Below are 21,602 nucleotides of genomic sequence, written 5' to 3'. Positions count from 1 at the left end.
ACTTGTATTCCAATCATAGTGGGGACCAGAATAAGTTCTTAATTAAATGAGGACATTTTTGTGAAGTGGTTTCAGGTTTAGGTTTAGGGTCAGATGAATTACGTTCATTCAATTCATTACGAAATGAATTACTGTTTTCTTTACATTTTTATTTTTATTCATCATTGGCGTCAGTCTATTGGAATTTGTATTCAAATTCCATCAAAAAGCCAACTAAAATGTGCATCAGAGCATTTTGAAACTTACAAAAGTCCACGGCCCGGCACCTTAACATCTACATTTTTGTCAACTTCAAGTCTAGTTTTGAGTTTTTCTAGCTTGGCGAGCTTACGACTCCTGAGATATTTCTTACAATATCATATTAATAAATGCTTATTATGGCCTATCAGTAATGTTGATAGGCTAATTTAGACCTAATAGACTGTTTAATCTTTATTGTAAGGCTCCAAATAAGGTTTGCAACTCCATTCCAACATTTTTTCTCTTTTTTTGGCCAGTAATGGCCCTTTTGGTAGTAAAGGTTCGGTGGTTAGGGTTGGCGTTAGGCATTTAGTTGTGATGGCTAGGGTTAGGGGTCTATGGCAGCTATTCTCAACCTTGGGGTCCCGACCCCAATTGGGGTCCCGAAGATGATTTCTGGGGGTCGCCAAATCATTTTGGAAGTCAGCTCTGTCTCCACTGTGTTAAAGTGTTCATGTGTTAATGTGTTTTTGGTCATTTAATATCTTTTTTGGGTAATTTTGTGTCTTTTTTTTGGTAATTTTGTGTCTTTTTTTGATCATTTTGTCTTTTTTGGTAATTTTGTGTCTTTTTTGGTCATTTTGTTTCCTTTTTTTGGTCATTTTGTGCTTAATTTTTTGTCCAAAATTTGTTGTATCAACTGAGTTTGTATGATCTGAACTGTGCGTGTGAGATTCTGTTCAGTGAGCGGGGGTCGCGGAAAACATCCATGTTAAATTAGGGGTCGCGACTCAAAAAGGTTGAGAACTACTGGTCTCGGGAATGCATTTGGTGAATACAGCGTCCTCACAAAGATACAAGAACAAGGGTGTGTGTGTATGTGTGTGTGGATGGAATTTGTGTGTAGCATCTATTTGAATTTCACTTGACTTTCTTTTCTTTTAAATCCATACTCCTCTGTTTACCTTGAAGACAGCAGTACAGTGGCCCTGAAGGCCCACACCTCTCTGCTCTTGACAAATTGAGCTAGTTTAGCAGTAGTTTCACTACTCACTGCAGGGCAAAACACACACACACACACACACCGACGTACACACACACACACCTACACCCGCTGCTAGCTTGCGCGGTACACAAGTGTGTTCTGCTTGGGCGCTCATGTGTGTCAGCTGAGCTGGTACATCAAGGGGAGAAAAAAAGCACGAGAGAGAGAACGAGAGAGCGAGAGAGAGTGTGACAAGTTGAAGAGAGAGAGAGCGAGAGAGAGCGAGAGAGCGAGGGATGAGATAGATGGAGAGAGGGAAGAAAGAGAGAGAAACAAAAGAGAAATGCAATTGTTTTCCAAAGCTCTGAAGAGCGAGTGAGAGGGAACAGTGGTGCCAAATCAGATACAGCGAGGGAAGTGAAACGCTGTGTAGATGCAAATACACACACACACACACACACACACACACACACATATCATCGATAGAGCTCGAGAGATGAAGATTTGTCCTCACTTGTCGTCATCTCAGAGCTGTCAAGATAAAACTATTATGGTTGGAGTGTGAAAACAATAGCTCAGAGCCAGCAGTTATATTTGGGTGCAGAAAAGAAAAGCATCCTTGTTCTCTCTCCATTGACCTCCACTCTCTGTTTTCACCTTCAGGTCCGAGAGCGGTCCTCTCCCCCCTCAGAGACGACAATATAAGGTCTTTGTACAGGCAGCAACATATGACTCATAGTTACGTTTTAGACTGTCCTCCTCCGACGACATCTTGCTGACGTTGTAATAATGATTGACAGTGATGGAGAGTCTAAATGGCTGTTAACACACTCTGGTGTTCTGGGAGGAACAGGATCCATGTACCATGTGAAAACAGAAGTAGACAGGACTTTTTACGTAACTTCCGTTTTTTTTTTCTCGTAACTTGTAACAAGTTTTTTCTAAATGTAGGAGTAATCGACGCCACAACAACACGCGCCATTTGTAAAAGCCGGCGAAGCAGTGTTGCCAACTTAGCAAATTTGGTGCTATATTTAGCGACTTTTCAGACCCCCTTAGAGACTATTTTTCAAAAAAGCGACTGGAGACAAATCCAACGACTTTTTCTGGTGTTATTGGAGACTTTTGGAGACCCGTTCTTACTCTTCTTAACGAGCCGGAAGGGATGTTAACTCCTTAGCATCCAGTCTGCAAATTGCTAACATGCTAACAGTTAGCTCTGTAGCAGTACAGTGTGTATGTGCTAACAGGCTAACAGTTAGCTCTGTAGCAGTACAGTGTGTATGTGCTAACAGGCTAACAGTTAGCGCTGTAGCAGTACAGTGTGTATGTGCTAACAGGCTAACAGTTAGCTCTGTAGCAGTACAGTGTGTATGTGCTAACAGGCTAACAGTTAGCTCTGTAGCAGTACAGTGTGTATGTGCTAACAGGCTAACAGTTAGCTCTGTAGCAGTACAGTGTGTATGTGCTAACAGGCTAACAGTTAGCTCTGTAGCAGTACAGTGTGTATGTGCTGCTGCTGCAGGAGGTGTTCACTTAGCGATCTCTGTTTGTTTACAACAAGCACCAGACACTAAAAACTGTTCCTGTTGTTTGTTTAAAAGTAGTGCAATAAAAATACAGATGTTTTCTCTAACATGATGAATATTCATGATTAATAATCATGATTACAATATTGATCAAAATAATCGTGATTATCATTTTGGCCATAATCCTGCAGCCCTAGATCTACAAACACATGCATATATAGAAGACCTGCAGCTTTTAATTACAACCTGCTTCACCCACATTTCCTCCAGCTGGTCCTAGATTTCAAACCAGCAACCACACCATCACAAGACATTCTGCAGAAGTGTGTGGATGTCATTAGCGTGACGTTAGCCCCCAGCCTGCAGGATCCGCCTCGGGGGGGAAGAATGTGGAGCTGCTGCTGTAGCACACAGCCAGACCTAGTTATGTCAGAAGTGTTCTCAGGGGCGGCAAAGCACAGCGGGACCCGACCAGAGTAAAAGGGGAAGAAGAATTTCATAAAAACCTACCTTAACAAGTCATTTCATCTAATCTTAAAAACCGCCAACGGGCACAGGCCATTCTGCCCAGTTTCAATGCAAATCAACTCGTTTTTTTTCCGACTGTGAATGAATAAGTTGTCAGCTTTTGAGTGAGCTGCTTTATTCAGACTTGTTTCATGATGATGACAAATGTTACTGAAATGAGTGAGACAGCATTGAATTAAGAGCGCTTTTATGGACCCCCACTGGCACAGTTTTTCACTTGTTTTAAAGGAAATAAAGACTTAATATCAGGCTAAATGGCAAAGAATGACAGGCATTTTTTTGCAGTACAAGGGCAGCAGGAGAAATATAGATATGCATTAGAATTACTAGTGCAGAGCCCGTAGAAAGTATCTTTCTGTCTGTATTATGCTTAGCTGTCAGTTAATAAAGTTTTGTTTTTATTGTTTTCAATGGATCAAACTGGTGCGGAAGAAAGGGCTTAAATCTTAGCTTAGCATGCTAATCGTAAGATAGCACATTATGCATTATGCTGCACTAAAAGTACATTAACATGAACCCAATTAGCTGATATACTATATTGCATGTAAGTATCTCATATCAAATGATTATGGGCATTACGCTAAGCAACATGAATGTCATCCCTGAATTACATAGTAATGCAACATAAGAAGTGAATAAAGCTAAATCTCAGTTTAGCAAGCTAATCGCGCTACAATAACGTACCACACCATCCAGCACATACACACTGAACATTGATAGGCTGTTTACACAGAGCAGAGAGGAGAGGACAGGAGAGGCTGGAAAAGTCACAATACTTCAATATGTACAATATGTTTGATCATTTTGTGGGTTTTTTTGGTCATTTTGTATCTTTTTTTCAAAAGTGTGTCTTTTTTAGTCATTTTGTGTCTTTTTGTAGTCACTTTGTGTCTTTTTTTGGTCATTTTGTGTCTTTTTGTAGTCACTTTGTGTCTTTTTTTGGTCATTTTGTGTCATTTTTAGGCACTTTGTGTCTTTTTTTCGTCCTTTTGTGTCATTTTTGGTCATTTTATGTCTTTTTATTGGTCATTTTCTATCTTTTTATAGTCATTTTCTGTCTTTTTTGGTCATTTTGTATCTTTTTATGGTCATTTTGTGTCTTTTTTTTGGTTATTTGTATCTTTTTTGGTCCCTTTTACAACATTCGTGTTTATCAGACTAGTGCAGTGCCTGTAGGAAGACTGTATTCATCTGCAACTCCATAAAACACTTACTTTTCATAAGATACGCACACCATCCAGCACATACACATTGAACATTGATATTCGCTGGAAACTATTATGCGCAAGCCACATACGAAACCTGAGGTCAGTCTGACAAACGGTCAGAGAGATATGCCCTAGACACACACACACAGACACACACACACACACACACTCACATACTCCTTGCTTTATAGATAGATGAGAGTGATCTAGAGATGAAGTTAACAAGAGGGACATAAAAGGAGGGAGGAAAGAGAGGAAGAGTAAAGAAGCAAAGATGGCAACGAGAGTGAAGAACAGAGCAAAGCGATCGTTCCGGAGGCTGGTTACAGCTTGTGGTTATGATAGGAGCAGGCAGGGGAGGCAAGCTGTGTGTGTGTGTGTGTGTGTGTGTGTGTGTGTGTGTGTGTGTGTGTGTGTGTATGTGTGCTAGAAGACGACTTGTGAGAGCGGCGCTGAGGGGAAACTCAAGTCCATCACGCTTGTGAAAGATTAAAGAGGCCTTACACCCCGCAAACACACACACACACACACACACACATGCGACCAGCCCGGCCCGAGTGTCTGACAGCAGAGAAAAGTAGAGCGCCCTGTCTTACTATCTGACAAGAAGGCTGGAGATTCAGCGCTGGTGTAGGGAGTCATGTGCGTTCGTGCGTGTGTGTGTGTGTGTGTGTGTGTTCTTATCTGTGTGCTCCTGACTTGAATAAAAAGAGACGTCTTCTGTTAGCGTCCTCTGGTTATAAAGTGACATTTTATAGCACATATTCCCCAGCAGGGATGTAAGTCAAAGGGATACAGTGACATTTTGACGCTCCCGCGGCCCTGCAGTCCCAGCCTCGAGTCCTTACAGTCGCTAATAGTGCTAATAAAGCAGGACAAGGGGTCTGCAAGAAAAATAACATCAGTGTAATTCAAGCTGTTGTCAACTTATACCTTTGGGGATTTGGTAGCGTGAGTGTATCTAATTGCTCTCGCTGCTTTAGCCACCCTTGTCACATTCTGGCAAGCAGAGGCAGCTGAAAGTGAAACTGCTACACAGCGGCTCAAAACAACTGCTACTGGAGGACGAACATGTCAGCTGCTCTAAATATGCTGCTAATTTACCAAGTCGTTGGATGACTTCTTTCTTCTAACTTGGGTCTGACTTTTTTTTCCAAGTTTTTGGACATGCTGACTATGGTTCATAGCAACAGTTTACCCACCGAGTTACTACATGTATATGGACTGTTGCTGCACCTGCTGTCGTCCCGCTAGAGAGCAGCCTGTTCTCCTGTCAAAAACATTAATATAGGTCGCGAAATACAAGCTATGTGTCCATATTTTACCGCCTGCTGTAATGCTGCCACCAACATCTTCAGAATCAGAATCAGAATCACCTTTATTGTCATTGCACAGAGTAACATATACTAGGACAAAGAAATTAGCCATCAACCCGTCCAAACGTATACTAAAAACACACATACAATATGACAAAGGTGGACAGGACAGGGAGACGACAGACACGACCTCTTCTGCCGTTTCTTGCTGATGTAGTAGTGATTGACAGCTAAGTTAAGTTTAAAATTGCAGATTCACGCAGTTCATTGGTGGTTGGAGAGGTGGATGAGTCAAACAAGCAGCTGACTTTCACCCAGGAAAGCGGGGTTCACGTCCTGTGTGAAAACAAAAGTAAACCATTTTTAACTTGAATCACGTTTTTGAACATAACTTACATTTTTAAGTAAATTGTGGCATTCACGTGACCCTTGTAACTACCTAATTTACGTACACTTATTTACTGTTTAAACTGTTTTTTAAGAACACCTTACCATGAGTCTTTTTCCCTAAACCTTGGTTTTACAACATAAATCAACAGAAACTGCAGCCTTTTTCACAACCAAGGACTGTACGCATGTGCTATTTTCAGAATGCGCCGCTATATGTACATATGTGCCCTGACACAAAAGCCCCGATCAAGCCTATGTGCCATAATTTGTGGTATTGATACATGACCTCTTCTGCCATTCCTGTTGGAGAACTTGTTACACAGACCCTTCTCCCGTCCTTTATTTTAATTGCTGCTAGGCAGATTAATTACTACTGAGATTGCAGCAGACTAAATAACAATATGGAGGACAGGAGTCCATGTGAAATTCCTTCCAGCTGTAAACTCAACTAGTATGAAGAGCAGAAAGCACAAGTAGTGGAATAGTTTGGTCCTAGGAGACTATTGAGGAAATCGTAGTTACTAGTTATAACTCTTGTTCTATGAATATATATGTAGCCCTCTAACTACTGTGTTGTTAATTTATTTATACTAATAAATGTACATGCATTTTCACAAGAGAGTATAATATACTTAATATATTATACATAAATCTGAATTTACGGCACATGTTGAGTGTATAAAAATATGTGATTAACTTACAGTTTGGGAGAAAGGAAAAACGTAGCAGAAAAGGCCTAAATGTAAACAATAAGTATACAATATAATAACAAAAACAAATAAATTAGTGATCTTTTGATGCTTTTTAAAATGTGCATCAACTTGAGTTCAGCTGCACGTCTTTTTTTATGTGTTACTAATGCTGCTGATGTAGCATGTTTGAATTATTGCCATTGTTTCAGGAAGTTTAATCAACCTCAAAGAATTATTATTTGAACACAACTGATTGCCACATGTGATCACTTTGATCCAAGCACAGCACAGCCTCCCAGTAAAAGCAGCTCGACCAGCATCAGTCATATGGACAAATCCCCCCAAAAAGTTAATCTGACCCAAAAAGTGCCACTCAGCGTGTACTGTACAGTTACTCTGCCACACTTTGGCAGTGTTGTTCTCTTTTAACCAGAGCCAACTATTGTTAGCTGTTAGGAAAACAGCTTCATAGTGGCAAGCTGTCACCGGCCAGCTGTCTGCCTGTCACTCTTCCTGCGTGTGTGTGTGTGTGTGTGTGTGTGTGTGTGTGTGAGTGCATATGTGTGTGTCACCTGGGGCCGGCCTCCTGTTGTGAGAGCAGTGGTGCGACAAAAGAACGATGATTAATTTCACTCAGAGTAACCTGTCTCGCTGATGTGGCTCTACCAAGGTGTGTGTGTGTGTGTATGTGTGTGTGTGTGTGTGTGTGTGTGTGTGTGTGTGTGTGTGTGTGTGAGCTGCAGACTGTGTAGTCAGCAGGTGTGCTGTGATACTTTGGATGCCCTCCAGTCAGGGTCAGACACACACACTCACATACACATTCACTGACATGACTACCTTATAAATCCAACCACACCAACTCATATTGACAACGTTCTCTCTCTCTCTCTCTCTCTCTCTCTCTCTCTCTCTCTCTCTCTCTCTCTCTCTCTCTCTCTCTCTCACATTGTCTCTTTCTGAACATGTGACCAGGTGTAGTATAACCTCCATTCCAAAATAGTTGGGATGCTGTCTTAAACCTAAATGAGACAACGTCTGATCATTTTATTATCCTTTTTTACATATATTAAATGGTATATGATAAATGGAGTGCACATATATATCGCTTTTATCCAAAGCGCTACACTTCACACTACGCTCATTCACCCGTTCACACACACATTCATACTGGTGGCAGAGGCTACCCTAAACGGTGCCCCCTGCCACCATTTGGAATTCATTCACACACCGATGAACACAGCATCGGGAGCAATTTGGGGTTCAGTATCTTGCTCAAGGATACTTCGACAGGTTCATTCACAGCACTGTTGTGGTCGTCTTGATTGTTCACTTATTCTAGGAATGGAAATATTAAAGATTGGAAACGCCATGTCACAAAAGCTGCTGCATTTTTACCTTTGCACTGGTAACAGGATGATATTACTAACTGGATGATGTTTTTCCTCTTTAGCCCGTAGTTTTACACTTTGACTCAGTCATTCTCAGATAAACTCTGGCCCAGAGAAGTTGGCGGTGTTTCTGGCCCAGAGAAGTTGGCGGTGTTTCTGACCCAGAGAAGTTGGCGGTTTTTCTGACCCAGAGAAGTTGGCGGTGTTTCTGGCCCAGAGAAGTTGACGGTATTTCTGACCCAGAAAAGTTGACGGTGTTTCTGACCCAGAGAAGTTGGCGGTTTTTCTGACCCAGAGAAGTTGGCGGTGTTTCTGGCCCAGAGAAGTTGGTGGTGTTTCTGGCCCAGAGAACTTAGCGGTGTTTCTGGATGTTGTTCATATATGGCTTTCCCTTTGCTTGGTGGAGTCTTAACTTGCATTTGTAGATGCAGTGACAGAACTATTGTCCTTACAAGCGTATTTCGTTTTTAATGCAGTGCCGTCTGAGCAAATGACGAACTCTGGCCCCTCCAATGTTGGTTTTCTGAATTGGGGTGGTATTTGCTCACCTTTTTTTTGCACTAACTGTTGGTATTAAATTGAAATCCCTTTTAGAAACAGGATCCTGCTGTCAGATTTATTAGAACTGTGTGGTTGTGCGTGTGTGTGTATGTGTGTGTGTGTGCACAGACGCTCCTCTCAACAGATGAGACCAAAATCAATTTCATTAGGGATCATGAATACAACGAGGAGCCGTTAAAACACACACACACATACACCCACACACACACACACACACACACACACACCAGGGTAGATTTCATTAAGGAAATGCCTTTTCCCCTCCCTCTCTTCGCTCCATCATCAAAGAGCTACTTGAACATTTAGGACACTGGTTCATTACTTGTCCTCACCGGACATTTGTAACAGTGATTTCAGTGAGAAATGCTAACAAGGTTAACACACTCTGCTCCCAGTTTTTCCTTTTTCTTTTTCCTCTCTGCATCCTTTGCCTCCTTCTCTTCATCTTCCCTCCCTTTGTCCAACCGTGTAATTAACTAGATGTTTAACAGCTGAGGTTGGACAGGGCACTGCTGTGTCTAGACACACATATGCATGGAGACACACACACACACACACACACACACACACACACACACAGTAGGAGAAAGAGGTCTATGTCTGTGGGGAAAGGAAAAGGACAAGGGGGAGTTTTTAAGTGGAGAAAGGAAGAAATAAAGGACGCAAAAGAGAAATCTTGAGATAAAAAGGGGGAAAAACGGTGGAACATGGGGAAGAGGAGAAAGGATAAAATTAAATGAAGAAGGTGGACGAAAAAAGGGACGCCAGTGAAAGAAAGTAAACAAAAAAATAACAGTGCATCACAGAGAGGAGATGAATGAAAAAAAAAACACTAAATATATATTATTTGTGATAGTAAATCGTGGTTGAGGGGGCAATTATTAGTATTTTGGGGGTGTTTGTTTAATTTTTAAAACCAGTTTCTGACAAATATTCACACTTCTCTGCAGCTTTAAGTAAATCGAAACTCAACTAGACAATAAAAAGTGACCAAACTCATTTAGCTAAACACATGACATGAAAGAGGAAGAGTTCCTGTTTTCATTCAGAACATGTCAGCTCACTCTTCCCTCATCTTTCTGCTCCAAAACTCACAAATTTGACAGATGAATGAAACCAAGCAGTCGCTCTCCTGTAAGACACCGTGACGCTCCTGAAAGATTAATACATGACATTCTATAAATACATGGCAAAAACAAAGATGGAGGAAAAGATGTGAGGAGGAAAAGGAAGTTAAAAAAATAAAAATAAAACTCACAGAGGGAGAAAAAAAGGGATTGCTTTGCCGATCCACCTGACCCAAAGGTGTGACCGGTGGCTGAACCCAGCATGGTATTAATCACTGCACCACTCCAGCCAAACCTCATTACTCCCCTTTGTTCACTTTTATTACCTCGTCCTCCTCGACACACTTCTGTGCACACACACACACACACACCAAGCATCACTCTCTATTCCACCACCTCCCACCTTCATCCCACCTCATCTGTCCCCACTGTCATTATCAACTTTTGCTTTCATCCAGGAAAAAAACTTCACTCCATCCCTACAAAAAAAAAAAAAAAAAAAGACAGAGGTAGTGCTGCAATCCCTATGTTCCCCGAGCGGGAAAAAAGTTTGGAAAAAAGGTCCTATGTTCCCCGTTTTTCCCAAAAAGGACCTGGAAAAAAGGTCCTTTGTTCCCCATTGTTCCCAAAAAGGACCCGGAAAAAATGTCCTCTGTTCCCCGTTTTTTCCAAAAAGGACCCGGAAAAAAGGTCCCATGTTTCCCGTTTTTTCCAAAAAGGACCCGGAAAAAAGGTCCTATGTTCCCCATTAGCAACACATACCGGGAAGCATAGGACCCTTTTTCTGTAAAAGGGTGAGGGTTAGAATGGAATTTGGCAGTAATGGTGGAAAAAGTAACAGAACGGGGAACATAGGACCCTTTTTGGGAAAAAGCGGGGGGAAAAGGTTTCCCAGTCTCATACAAAGAGAGGAACATAGACACAAAGGTAGAAGTAGGTTGACATTGTCACCGGTTTTGAAAATGACCCGATAACAAACAATGTATTTAGTTTGGAGGACTTGTTGGCACATCGTGGGTGTGTGTACTTGGATATGCATTTTTTTGTAAACTTCTGGACCTCAATGAGTGTGTGTGTGTGTGTGTGTGTGTGTGTGTGTGTGTGTGTGTGGGCGGGTACAGTGTCCTTGATAAAATGAGAGCTGGTTTGGTAATGAGCCTAATCCCAGGAGGACGGAGGCGTCGGGGAGGTCCGACACCAGGGATCCAGAGTTGGAGCGTATAAACTCCTGAGGAGAAGTCACCTTTAACTTCCATCCTGATCCCAACTTTCTCCCCGTGTTGTCTCCGTGGTTATGAAGGTGGCCTAGAGACACTTCAGCTGAGAGGTCGAAGACATGATGCATGTCTTATTGTAATGTCCTTAAGCAAGACACACAACCTGTTCCTCCTCCTCAATGTACATCAGCCTGGAAGAGCACCAGGGGGATTCTCATCAACATGGTGCAGCTCATAGCAAAAATCAAGAGCATCGAATACATATTTTCTTTGACCCTTCATAACAAATACAATCTAAAGTCACTGTTTAATATGAATTTATAATCTTTTTTTTTTTAAATGATGTATTTTCTGACATTTTTAGAGACATTGTGAGCAACAAAATTCATTACCGTAACACATTTTTAAATAGAAATAAAAAAACAACAAAAGCGTTTTGTTTTGCTCAAGGGTAGCTGGTATCACCAACATGTATTTTATTAAAATATACACATATTATAATGCAAACAATTATATAATTTTCCGTGACATTTAACCATTTTTTTCTCATATTTTCATTCCGATTTTGTTCTTTATACAGTGTTAAAAAACATTTTTTTAAATATATTCTGTTAAATTATAAACTTTTAAACAAATGTATTTTTATTTTTATAAAGTTTATTAAATATAAAATAAATAAAATATATTTATTTTTATAAAGTGTATTAAATATAAAATAGATAACATAGATTAAATAAATAAAATATATTTATTTTTATAAAGTGTATTTAATATAAAATAGATAAAATAAACAAAATGAATAAAATAAATCAAATAAATATATTTATTTTTCTGGACGCATTACGGTAATTAATTTTAGAGTCAAAAATATGTTTAAAAATATAGAAAATATTATTTTAACACAAAACAATGAATTGTGCCTCGTTATGGTTATATTGTTCATTCATATAAAAGTCAAATATATTTAGTTTAATAAAGTATGTCCTTATAATCTTCACAGACAGAACTTAGACTGGCTTCATGAGAATCACTCATTTAGCTCAATACCTGGAATATAAATGTACATGATATGTCAGTTTATCCAGAACATATCCTAAATTAACTTTGTGTTTTAAGACGAATTGATTGGTGGATCATTTGAATGCAAATAGCATCAATTAATGTTCATTGCACTCATCACTAAGTGGCCCTGCTGAGCCAGATAAATGTACTCATGATTATCAAGCTCCAAAGACGTAAACTAATCAGTTTAAAAAAACAAAACAGTGTATTTTAATGACTCATAAGCTGTCAGTAACATCAAAGTGGGATCTGGTCTAATAATCACCCTCAGAGCAGGTATAAAAGCATATTTAATAAGCGCCTTTAAAACCGGTAGACTCCACTTCTTTCATGTTATAACCTGAGCTCTCAGCTAATAAGTTCCAGAGAGTGAGAACCTGGACAAATGGAAACATAAAAAAGTTCCAGATGCCCTTTTTTCCGCCCTTTTTTCACTTTTATGGCTTTGAATTTAGTGAGCACCGACTACACAAAGAGAAAAAGCTGAATTTATGAAGCTGCTGCCTGTAGGGGTTTCAGGAAGGTAAACAGATGACATTTTGATGAAAGTCTTCCCAGTAAACATCAGTCGGATGGTGACGTCGTGTCCCTGGTTGGAAAATGGCCCGATGGTGATTCTTTGTTCAATAATTCGAGAAAAACAAGTCTCAACTGTTGTGCAGTCATGTTTTTTATCATTTAAGATGCATCTCTTAGATCAGGTCATCCATGCTTTTATTTTATCAAGGCTAGACTATTGCAACTCTCTACAAGACCAAAAGAGACACAAAATGACCAAAAAATGATAAAAAATGACCAAAAATAGACTCAAAATGACAAAAAAAAACAAAACAGAAAATGAACAAATAGACACAAAATAACCAGAAAAGACACAAAATGAACAACAGCAAAAAGGACACAAAATGAACCAAAAAAAAACACAAAATGAACAAAAAAGACACAAAATGAACTAAAAAAAGACACAAAATGACCAAAAAAGACACAAAATGACCAAAAACATGAAATCTTAAAAGTGCAGTGTAAAAATGCACAAAATTACTTCTTGCAATTAATGTTGGTCTGCTGTTCTTGCACTGAAAAAAAAAAAAATCAGTTTTTTATTTGCTTCAAACCTTTTGTATTCCTATTTATACTGTTAAACATGCATTTGAGCATGCAATATGTCAAGTTACTGTACTATAACATATTTAAAATTGCAGTTTCATCATATCTGGTTAATGCAGGCTCCTATATGTGGCCCTGTGGTAGTGAACATGAAAGACTGTGGCCCCCTGCAGCATTTAACCCTTTATCAGGCGAAGAACTATATTTGGGAACTTCAGTAGATATCAAAATTAGGTAATATTTCGAGAAAAAAGTTGCAAATTTACTAGATTAAAGCGGCAAATCTACAAGAAAAAAAGTTGCAGATTTAAGAGATTTAAAGTGGCAAATCTGTGCGAAAAAGTCACAGATTTACGGGAAAAAAGTGGAAAAAAGCAACTTTTTTTCTAGCATATTCACCACTTTAAATCTAATAAATCTGCACGTTTTTTTCTCGTACATTTGCCACTTTAATCTTGTAAACATTGTTCTCAAAATAATACCCCCCTCCCCTGGGTCTGTATGTTTTTTTGACACATTCTGGCTGTATGTAATATCCTCCAATATTCTCGAAGGTTGAAATTTGGAATTTTCAAGTATTTCAATGAGTGTCCTATTAAGGGTTAAGTTGCCCATCCCTGACTTAGAGTATACCAGAAAGTCAGGCGACTTAGTATACAGAGCAATAAATGTAAACCAGGATCAATAGCTAGGTCAAGTGCAGGACTAGTGAGGAGTCTGTGTTTGGACACACTTCGCTCCAGAGGTGACAGAAGGAGAGCAGAAGCCTGCAGGCTGCTAGACGAGATGAGTCTCTACAGTCACCTGCTCCAGTCTGAGGTCCCCACTGTGCCAGATGACCTGAATCTCCCTCCAACTGCCCTCTGCCCCGAGCTGGAGCCGATCAGCTCCCTGCTCCTGCTCCTGCTCCACTCATTACAAACTATACGGCAGCCCACGGCTTCTAGCACTTACAGAATGGACAAATACAGTGTTTTCTTTCAGTGTGTGTGTGTGAATGTACTGTTGTTCACAGAAAAAGAGAGAGAGAGAAAGCATCAGAGGTAGAAATACACCGGGACAAAAGGTCACACTCACATCAATAAAAGTTTCTGTGTGTTTGTGTTCATGTGGGAGCAACATAAGGGATGTTAAAACAAATGACCTTTGGACAGTAACAACTTGAATACTCCACACACAATAACACCTAGTTATGAAGTCAGGAAAAGTTCAGCAATCTGCTTTGTTTTGGTGTTTTTAAGACGAATAATTAAATGGGAACAAAACTGTTTAGCTTTGTTTCTTTTTTTGGTCTTTTTTGGTCATTTTGTGTCTCTTTTTTTGTGTCTTTTTTTAAAATCATTTTGTGTCTTTTGTTGTGTCTTTTTTAGGTATTTTGTGCATTTTTTAATCATTTTGTGTCTTTTTTTGGTCATTTTGTGTCTTTTTTAATCATTTTGTGTCTTTTGTTGTGTCCTTTTTAGGTATTTTGTGTCTTTTTTAGTTATTTTGTGTCTTTTGTTGTGTCTTTTTTTAGTTATTTTGTGTCTTTTGTTGTCTTTTTTGGTAATTTTGGATTTTTTTTTTGTCATTTTGTGTCTTTTTTTTTATTTCATGATGATATTTTCATGTTATAACGTGATATATAGCATTAGCCGGCTAGCGTGAGCCGGCTAGTCCATATCAATCACATTGCAGTTAAACAAATCAAATAAATGAATGATACACGTTTTAGTTGGTCTCTCTCAACGGCACCGAGTTGGTCTTGGTCTTGCTAGCCTGCTAACGCTAGCATGATATCGATCGGCGGTCAACGTTAGCACGCTATGATTGGCTGCTAACGTAAGTATGCTAGCGCTAGCCCGTATCAATCACATTACAGTTAAACAGATTAAATAAAATAATGATACATGTTTTAGTTGGTCTCTCTCAACGCCATCGAGTTGGTCTTGGTTTTGCTAGCACGCTAATGCTAGCACGCTAACCTAAGCATGCTAACGCTAGCCCGTATCAATCACATTGCAGTTAAGCACATCAGATAAATTAAATATTTTATGTCTACAATATTCACATATGTGCATCACTTTTAAGTGTCCTCTGGAAACATTTTTGTTGTGTTCTAGTCTTTTTGCAGCACTTTTTCTTATTGTGTTGTGTTGTCGTCTTTGCATCACATTTTCTAAATGCTGCGCTTGTGTTGTCAAATTGATGAAGATGTTATGAAAATAGTAATGTCTATATATAGGCGCCAACTTGGGTTAAATATTGGGGGGGCTAATGTCAGGATTACACTGACTTTGGGTGGTTTTGGGTAGTTGTCGCTATAATAGCTTGGAGTTCTTTTCAACATGTGGCTGTGAGCTGATAGAGATTATTTGGGTTAAAAACTAAAGTCTTTCTAAGACAAAGTGCCCCAAGTGTTGTACATACCTCACATTTTACCATTCGATGTAAAATGCCAAGGTTTAGACTCTTAATGTCCCACAGAGTAACTCCTCAAAGCTGATTTGTTTAAGCACTTGACTTTTAACCAAAGCCGCTTCCTCCTCTTAAGCAACAAAAGCACATACAGTGATGACAGTCTGTCTGTTAATGAACCTTCTGTTCAGAGAAACAGATTAAGAAAACTCTGGTAGTGATTTGGCAGATAATAACAGCAGAGACTGTTGAGACAAAGGAGGAAAAAAAGAAAGATGACAGAGCGAGTCTAGGCGACAGAAAAACAGAAAAGTGGTTGCAGACTAAACTGCTGTCAGGTGATGGATGAGCAGATGGAGGTCGGGAAATTAGAAAGAGGAAGATCCAGAGGAAATGTACAGAGGGAAGGAGGAAAAGATGTAGTTGCTGGTGCGGGGGGAGGGACCCTCGTCACTCTGTAATTTTACCAGTAGACTTAACACTGAGAGCCCCAACAAAAGAGCCATCATTTACTGAGCTACTGTAGTTACACGCTCGGCAGTGTGGCACCAGAACCAACTGGTATGATTTTGAGTTTCAACATAACATTGAGAACCAAATGAAAGTGCAGAAAATTTCATCTGTCACTTCTGCAGCTGTTTTTTTTTTTTTTTAGCTGACAGCAACATTTAAAGTTAACTTTGAAGTGTTACACTAGATGAAATGGGAATGGAGTGTTTAACTGAACATAACTGCTGTACATTAGAAGACTGGAAGGAATCAAACAAAAGTGAATTATATTCAGCATGAATTTGTTATTGTTCCTCAGGGTAAACTGCTTTATACAAACCAATAGATGTCAGGATCAGAATCAGAAAGCCTTTATTGTCATTGCACAGAGTAGTAAAATTAAATTTGCCATCAACCCGTCCAAAACGTATAAAAAACACACAAAACAATATGACAGCAGAGAAAAGGACAAGAAGAAGGGGATGAAGAGAAAGAAATACAGCACATGTGAGGGGAGGACACAACAAACAAATGTACATGGTGATATTAAAATAAGCTACACTGAATATTAGTGTCCCTTTGTTGTCCCGAAACACGAGACAAACAACTTGTAAACTACTAAAATGATGTCAAAAAAGTAAAAACTGTTTTTTCCTGACATCTATCTATCTATCTATCTATCTATCTATCTATCTATCTATCTATCTATCTATCTATCTATCTATCTATCTATCTATCTATCTATCTATCTATCTATCTATCTATCTATCTATCTATCTATCTATCTATCTATCTATCTATCTCTCTATCTATCAAATGTTGTATCCAAAGTTTGTGAAATCTGATTATTCCAGGCCAATACTTCTTCCGATATTCATACTTTTATTTAACAATAGTATAAGAAACACTTATTTAACTTATTTATTTCACCAGGCTCAGCAAAGAATTTATTATCTGCCATATGTCTAGTACGGGCTGATGTGTGTGTGTGAGTGTGTATGTGTGTGTGTTTGTATATTGTATGTATTGTTGTATTGTTGCTGCTCCTCAACATGTGAAGTTCCTAACGGAAAAATAAAGTTCTTTGAATTAAATTGAATTGAATTGAATTGAATTGAATTGAATTGAAACATGACTTTACAATTTTTCCTCTTGTCTTCTTCCAGATCCTGGTGAACTCCGTTACCCAGCCTGCCTTGCTGTATGAAAATGTTCTGGTGAGCGACGGGAGCCCCATCCTGAGAGATCTGCTCTTCAGCCCGGATCATCAGTACTTATACGCCCTCACCGACCAACAGGTAGGAAATATAATGATCTACGGCACGGCAAGGTTAGCCGTGCAGCCCATAATGCAGTCGCTGTTGACAACCCTGAGGAAAATCATGACTGTATATCAATAGTCATTTATCCGTCTGGTGGTTTTGGGGGACGGATTCAGTGACACGTGAACGGCCATCACATACAAATACTTGCACACCTAGTTTGGTTTGTCTGTTTTTTTTTTGTTTTTTAGTATGTTTGCAGTGATATAAACTCGCTTCTACACTCAGATGCAATCATACACTGTCACACACACATCCATACCCATAGATAGATTCAAGGTTAGGTTTAAAGGGAGAGCAGAAGAACGAAAAAATTAAGAAAGGCAAAATAGCACCATGTAGATATAAGAAAAATACACTGGAGGAATGAGCAATCAGCCTAATTACATACACAGAGTACCACATACGGTGCATGAACACATTTGCAATTTGAGCAGAATTGCACATGCAAATATATAGTCGTAAGTACTAATTAATATCATGAATATTAAAATGTGTCATGTATAGGATGAAGCCCCATTTCACCCAACCACCAGGGATTCAGTAAAGCCTGCTGTATATACCATTTTGCATTTTAATGGGTGTGAAAGATTTATTAATAAGAACTGTGACATTATGTAGGCCTATGTATATATTCTTTAATCACAAGAAGAGCAAAATTCATTTTTAACATTTTTTTTTGTTTGTTTGTATTGGACCATTTCTATTTTAAAGGCCTGGTAACATTTACATTTCAAACAACAAAATTTCACAGTAAATTAAGCTGAATAATGCTAGGCTTTGTGGGTACAGAAAGCTGGAGAGTCCAAAACAAGAGCTATTGAAGCTTATTTGCTGTGTTGCATCATCCACTTTCCTCCTCTGTCGGAGTACAATACACTCCACAAAAGAGGTTTTTGGTTACGTTTTCTGTAACCAGTGTAGCACGACAGCATGGTGGAATTAGCACTCTAGCTTGTAAACTAGCCAGCCATCTGCTAGTTAGCTAACCATGCTTTTATAGTCCACTGGTTACAAAAAAATAGAGCCGAATAGCTTTGTGCTTCCTATGCTGTGAGAAGCATTAAGTAGATACATTTTACTTATTTAGCGGCTTGCTAGTTAGCTAGGTAGCTTGCTAATTCCACCACTTCAGTACTAGCCTGTCTAGATAGCTAGATAGATAGATAGACAGACAGACAGACAGTCAGACTTTATTTATCCGAAGCTGGGAAATTACAGTGTAGCAGCAGCATTACACACAGAGACAATAACAACACAATTAAATAAAAAGAACAACCAAGTTCCCCGGGTCCTATGTTCCCGGGCTTAGGGTTAGGGTTAGCCCGTAGGCCTACATAGGCCTATTTGCCATTGAATTTGGCAGACCTCGGAACATAGGACCCTTTTTGGGAAAAGCACACTGCAAAAAAAGGAAAGTTCGGTGAACTGAAAAATTTCAAGGCAACAAACTTCGATAAAATTGGACAATTAAACTAAATATTTTGAGTTTTGTTTTTGAGTCTGCTCAACTCTCAACCTCTGCAATGTGCTGAATTGGCACGATTGTAACGCCGCTATGAAATGTCAGCTAATGTTGCGACCACAATATTGAGTTAGCATTGATACGCTAATGGCTTCTCTTGCAGTTGTAACAGGCAGTGCCGCTAGCATCAGTTAGCCGCCAGCATCAGTTAGCCGCTAGCATCAGTTAGCCGCCAGCATCAGTTAGCCGCTAGCATCAGTTAGCCGCTAGCTTTCGCTAATGAATTTCACCTTTTTCCCGCATTTCACAACAGAGAAATAAGAGTTAGCAGAACTATTGTCCCTTGTTTTGAATCCCAACTTAAAGATATAAGTAACAACAACTCACCAACTTGTTTTTGCGCAGACAACTGGCTTCCTTTGTTGTGCTAACTTACATTATTGCCCTAAATGTCAATAATTTATATTTCCAAGTTTTACCAACTTAAATCACTGTTTTATACACAATACAAGTTGGCTTTTTTGCAGTGCAGGGGAAAAGGGTCTATGTTCCCCGGGTCCTATGTTCCCCTCTTTGTATGAGACTGGGAACTTTGGACCCGGGGAACATAGACACGCAACCCTAAAAAGTTAGCTAGCTAACACTACTTGGAAGTTAAAAAAAAACAAAAAAAACTTCTATTTTATAACATCCAAATCTTCAAATGTATGTCCTTATCAAGGAGGATGGAAACAGTAGGTCTATGGAACTTGACGTCTTTACAAATTGGGATTATTTCTTTGGTTAAAAAAAGGTAGCTCCAATTAAAATAAAATTCATCTGAAAACAATAAGCACTCTTCTGAAAATGGCCAGTTGGGAGCCGTAGAGAACTTAGACCCAGATCAGCTGGTCGCTATTGTTCTGAATATCTAGAAGTGAAAATGACAGCACTAGGTAGACTACTGGCTCTTATCTGCACAGATATTCGTAGACTATAATCTTGCAGTCCTGGTTTCTGGGTGTTATCTCAAAATGACTATGATACCGTACGGTTAAAATATGTCCATTTCCTTTCCTCCACTCTCCCTGCTCTGCTTCCTTTACCTGCACAGCTCTCTTATCTCATAACGGGTAATGACTGCGATGTGATAACCTTCAACAAGACTTCCCCGCTACATGGACAGTAACTGCCATGTGAGTGCTGTGTAATTTACCAGCAATTAGACATAATTGACTTCCACATGTCTGAATGAGCGCGAAGAGAATGTGGAGTGTAATTGATATGAATGGACGGCGCTAGTGTTGATGTGAAAGGAAAAAAATAAGCTGATTTGATCATCATGGATAGTCCAGGATACTAAAATGTACATAGGATACACACTGGTTTTTGGAAATATCATGCAAAGAAATACATTGAAATAAAATAGAATGTATTCTCAATTATTCTATCATTTACAATGGGGTTCAATAGAGTTATTAACAAGATTCGAAGCAGAAGAATGAACACAAGTTCACACTAGTGATGGTAATTTCACCAAGAAGAGCCGCTCTTTCGGCTCCCAAATGGCTCTTCATTTTACCACTTATACCTTTTATAATTCAGCCAAATTTAACACTGTTTTGACTTGTGATTTGTATTTGAACACATATATCACGTAAATGTCAATAAACTGCTGTAGCCAATTACATTTACAGTTGTAAAATCCCTTGTTAACTCTCTGACTGGCTTCAAGAACCACTCTGCTACACAAAGCAGATAGAAAACGCCTATAAAAACCTGAGCATATAAATTAAAAAAGGACAGTTATTGACATTTTATTTTTTTTAATTTAAACACACACACACCTAACAAAGCAAGTAAAGTACTGAAAAAATAAAAATTAAATACAGCAATCAAGTAAATTTTGGCTTTGTTAATGCCAATACTGACATCTGGACAGAAAAAAACAAACAAAATGTATTAGTATAGAGTAAAAACAATATTAAATAAACAACATAATAAAAATAAATGTGCAAAACAGCAGCATCCAAAAATGTTTTAGGTGTCTCTATGAACTAACCACCATCATCTGTCTAACTGTAACTTTTTATTAGTTTTTTCAGGGCAGATTGGCATATAGGAAAACCAATTATATATTATATTATATTATATTATATTAGACAGAAATACTTGGTCAGCAATATTACACAAAGTAATGTCAAGAAGGTCCAGTACTCACTTCTGTGGATAAGAGGAACCTGCAGAGTAATATATGTTTACAAAATAAAAGGCGTGCTGTGACTAGAGACTGTAGGACTTAATTGATGATATCATTGAAGATGATAATTGCAGCGTTGGGACATTATATTCAACAAGTGTCTCTGCTGTAGCAGCAGTACTCAGCAGCTGCTTTGCTCTGAATGAAGAACGTTGTAAGTCCATGCAGTGAGTGTTCGCAGATTCCCCTTTTAACTCCTGTCATCTGCATTAAAGATGACTGCTATTGCCACCAGAAGGTCTTTTTCAATTATTAACGCCAGTGTTTTATTTTTGATGAGCACTGATATGTCCACTACATGTCTGAGCATGTTAGTGCAGCGGGTGTAAGGAGGACTAGTGACAGAAGAGCAGCCTCGTAGAAACCGAAATGTGTCCTTATTGAGACGGTCGAAGGTGAGACTGATATATTCTGCAAATGTCGTCAGTGAGGAAGAAGTGTGTAGGCATCATCTTGTCTATGT

At 39.0% G+C, this 21,602-nt stretch overlaps 1 protein-coding gene across 2 annotated transcripts in view; it reads left to right on the top strand.

Annotated features, from left to right (window-relative positions):
- Positions 1 to 21,602, top strand: part of LOC131971589 (plexin-A1-like) — a 409,823-nt gene that overhangs the window by 169,620 nt on the left and 218,601 nt on the right. For both annotated transcript variants that reach the window (XM_059333098.1, XM_059333099.1), the window contains one exon: positions 17,280 to 17,411. In XM_059333098.1, the coding sequence (XP_059189081.1) occupies positions 17,280 to 17,411 (132 nt within the window). The remainder of the gene's footprint in view (positions 1 to 17,279; positions 17,412 to 21,602) is intronic.

Source organism: Centropristis striata, chromosome 5 (genome assembly GCF_030273125.1).
Source record: "Centropristis striata isolate RG_2023a ecotype Rhode Island chromosome 5, C.striata_1.0, whole genome shotgun sequence".
NCBI classification, from domain to species: Eukaryota; Metazoa; Chordata; class Actinopteri; order Perciformes; family Serranidae; genus Centropristis; species Centropristis striata.
Note: the sequence above shows the minus strand (reverse complement) of the source record. Positions and strands in the feature narration are given on the sequence as shown.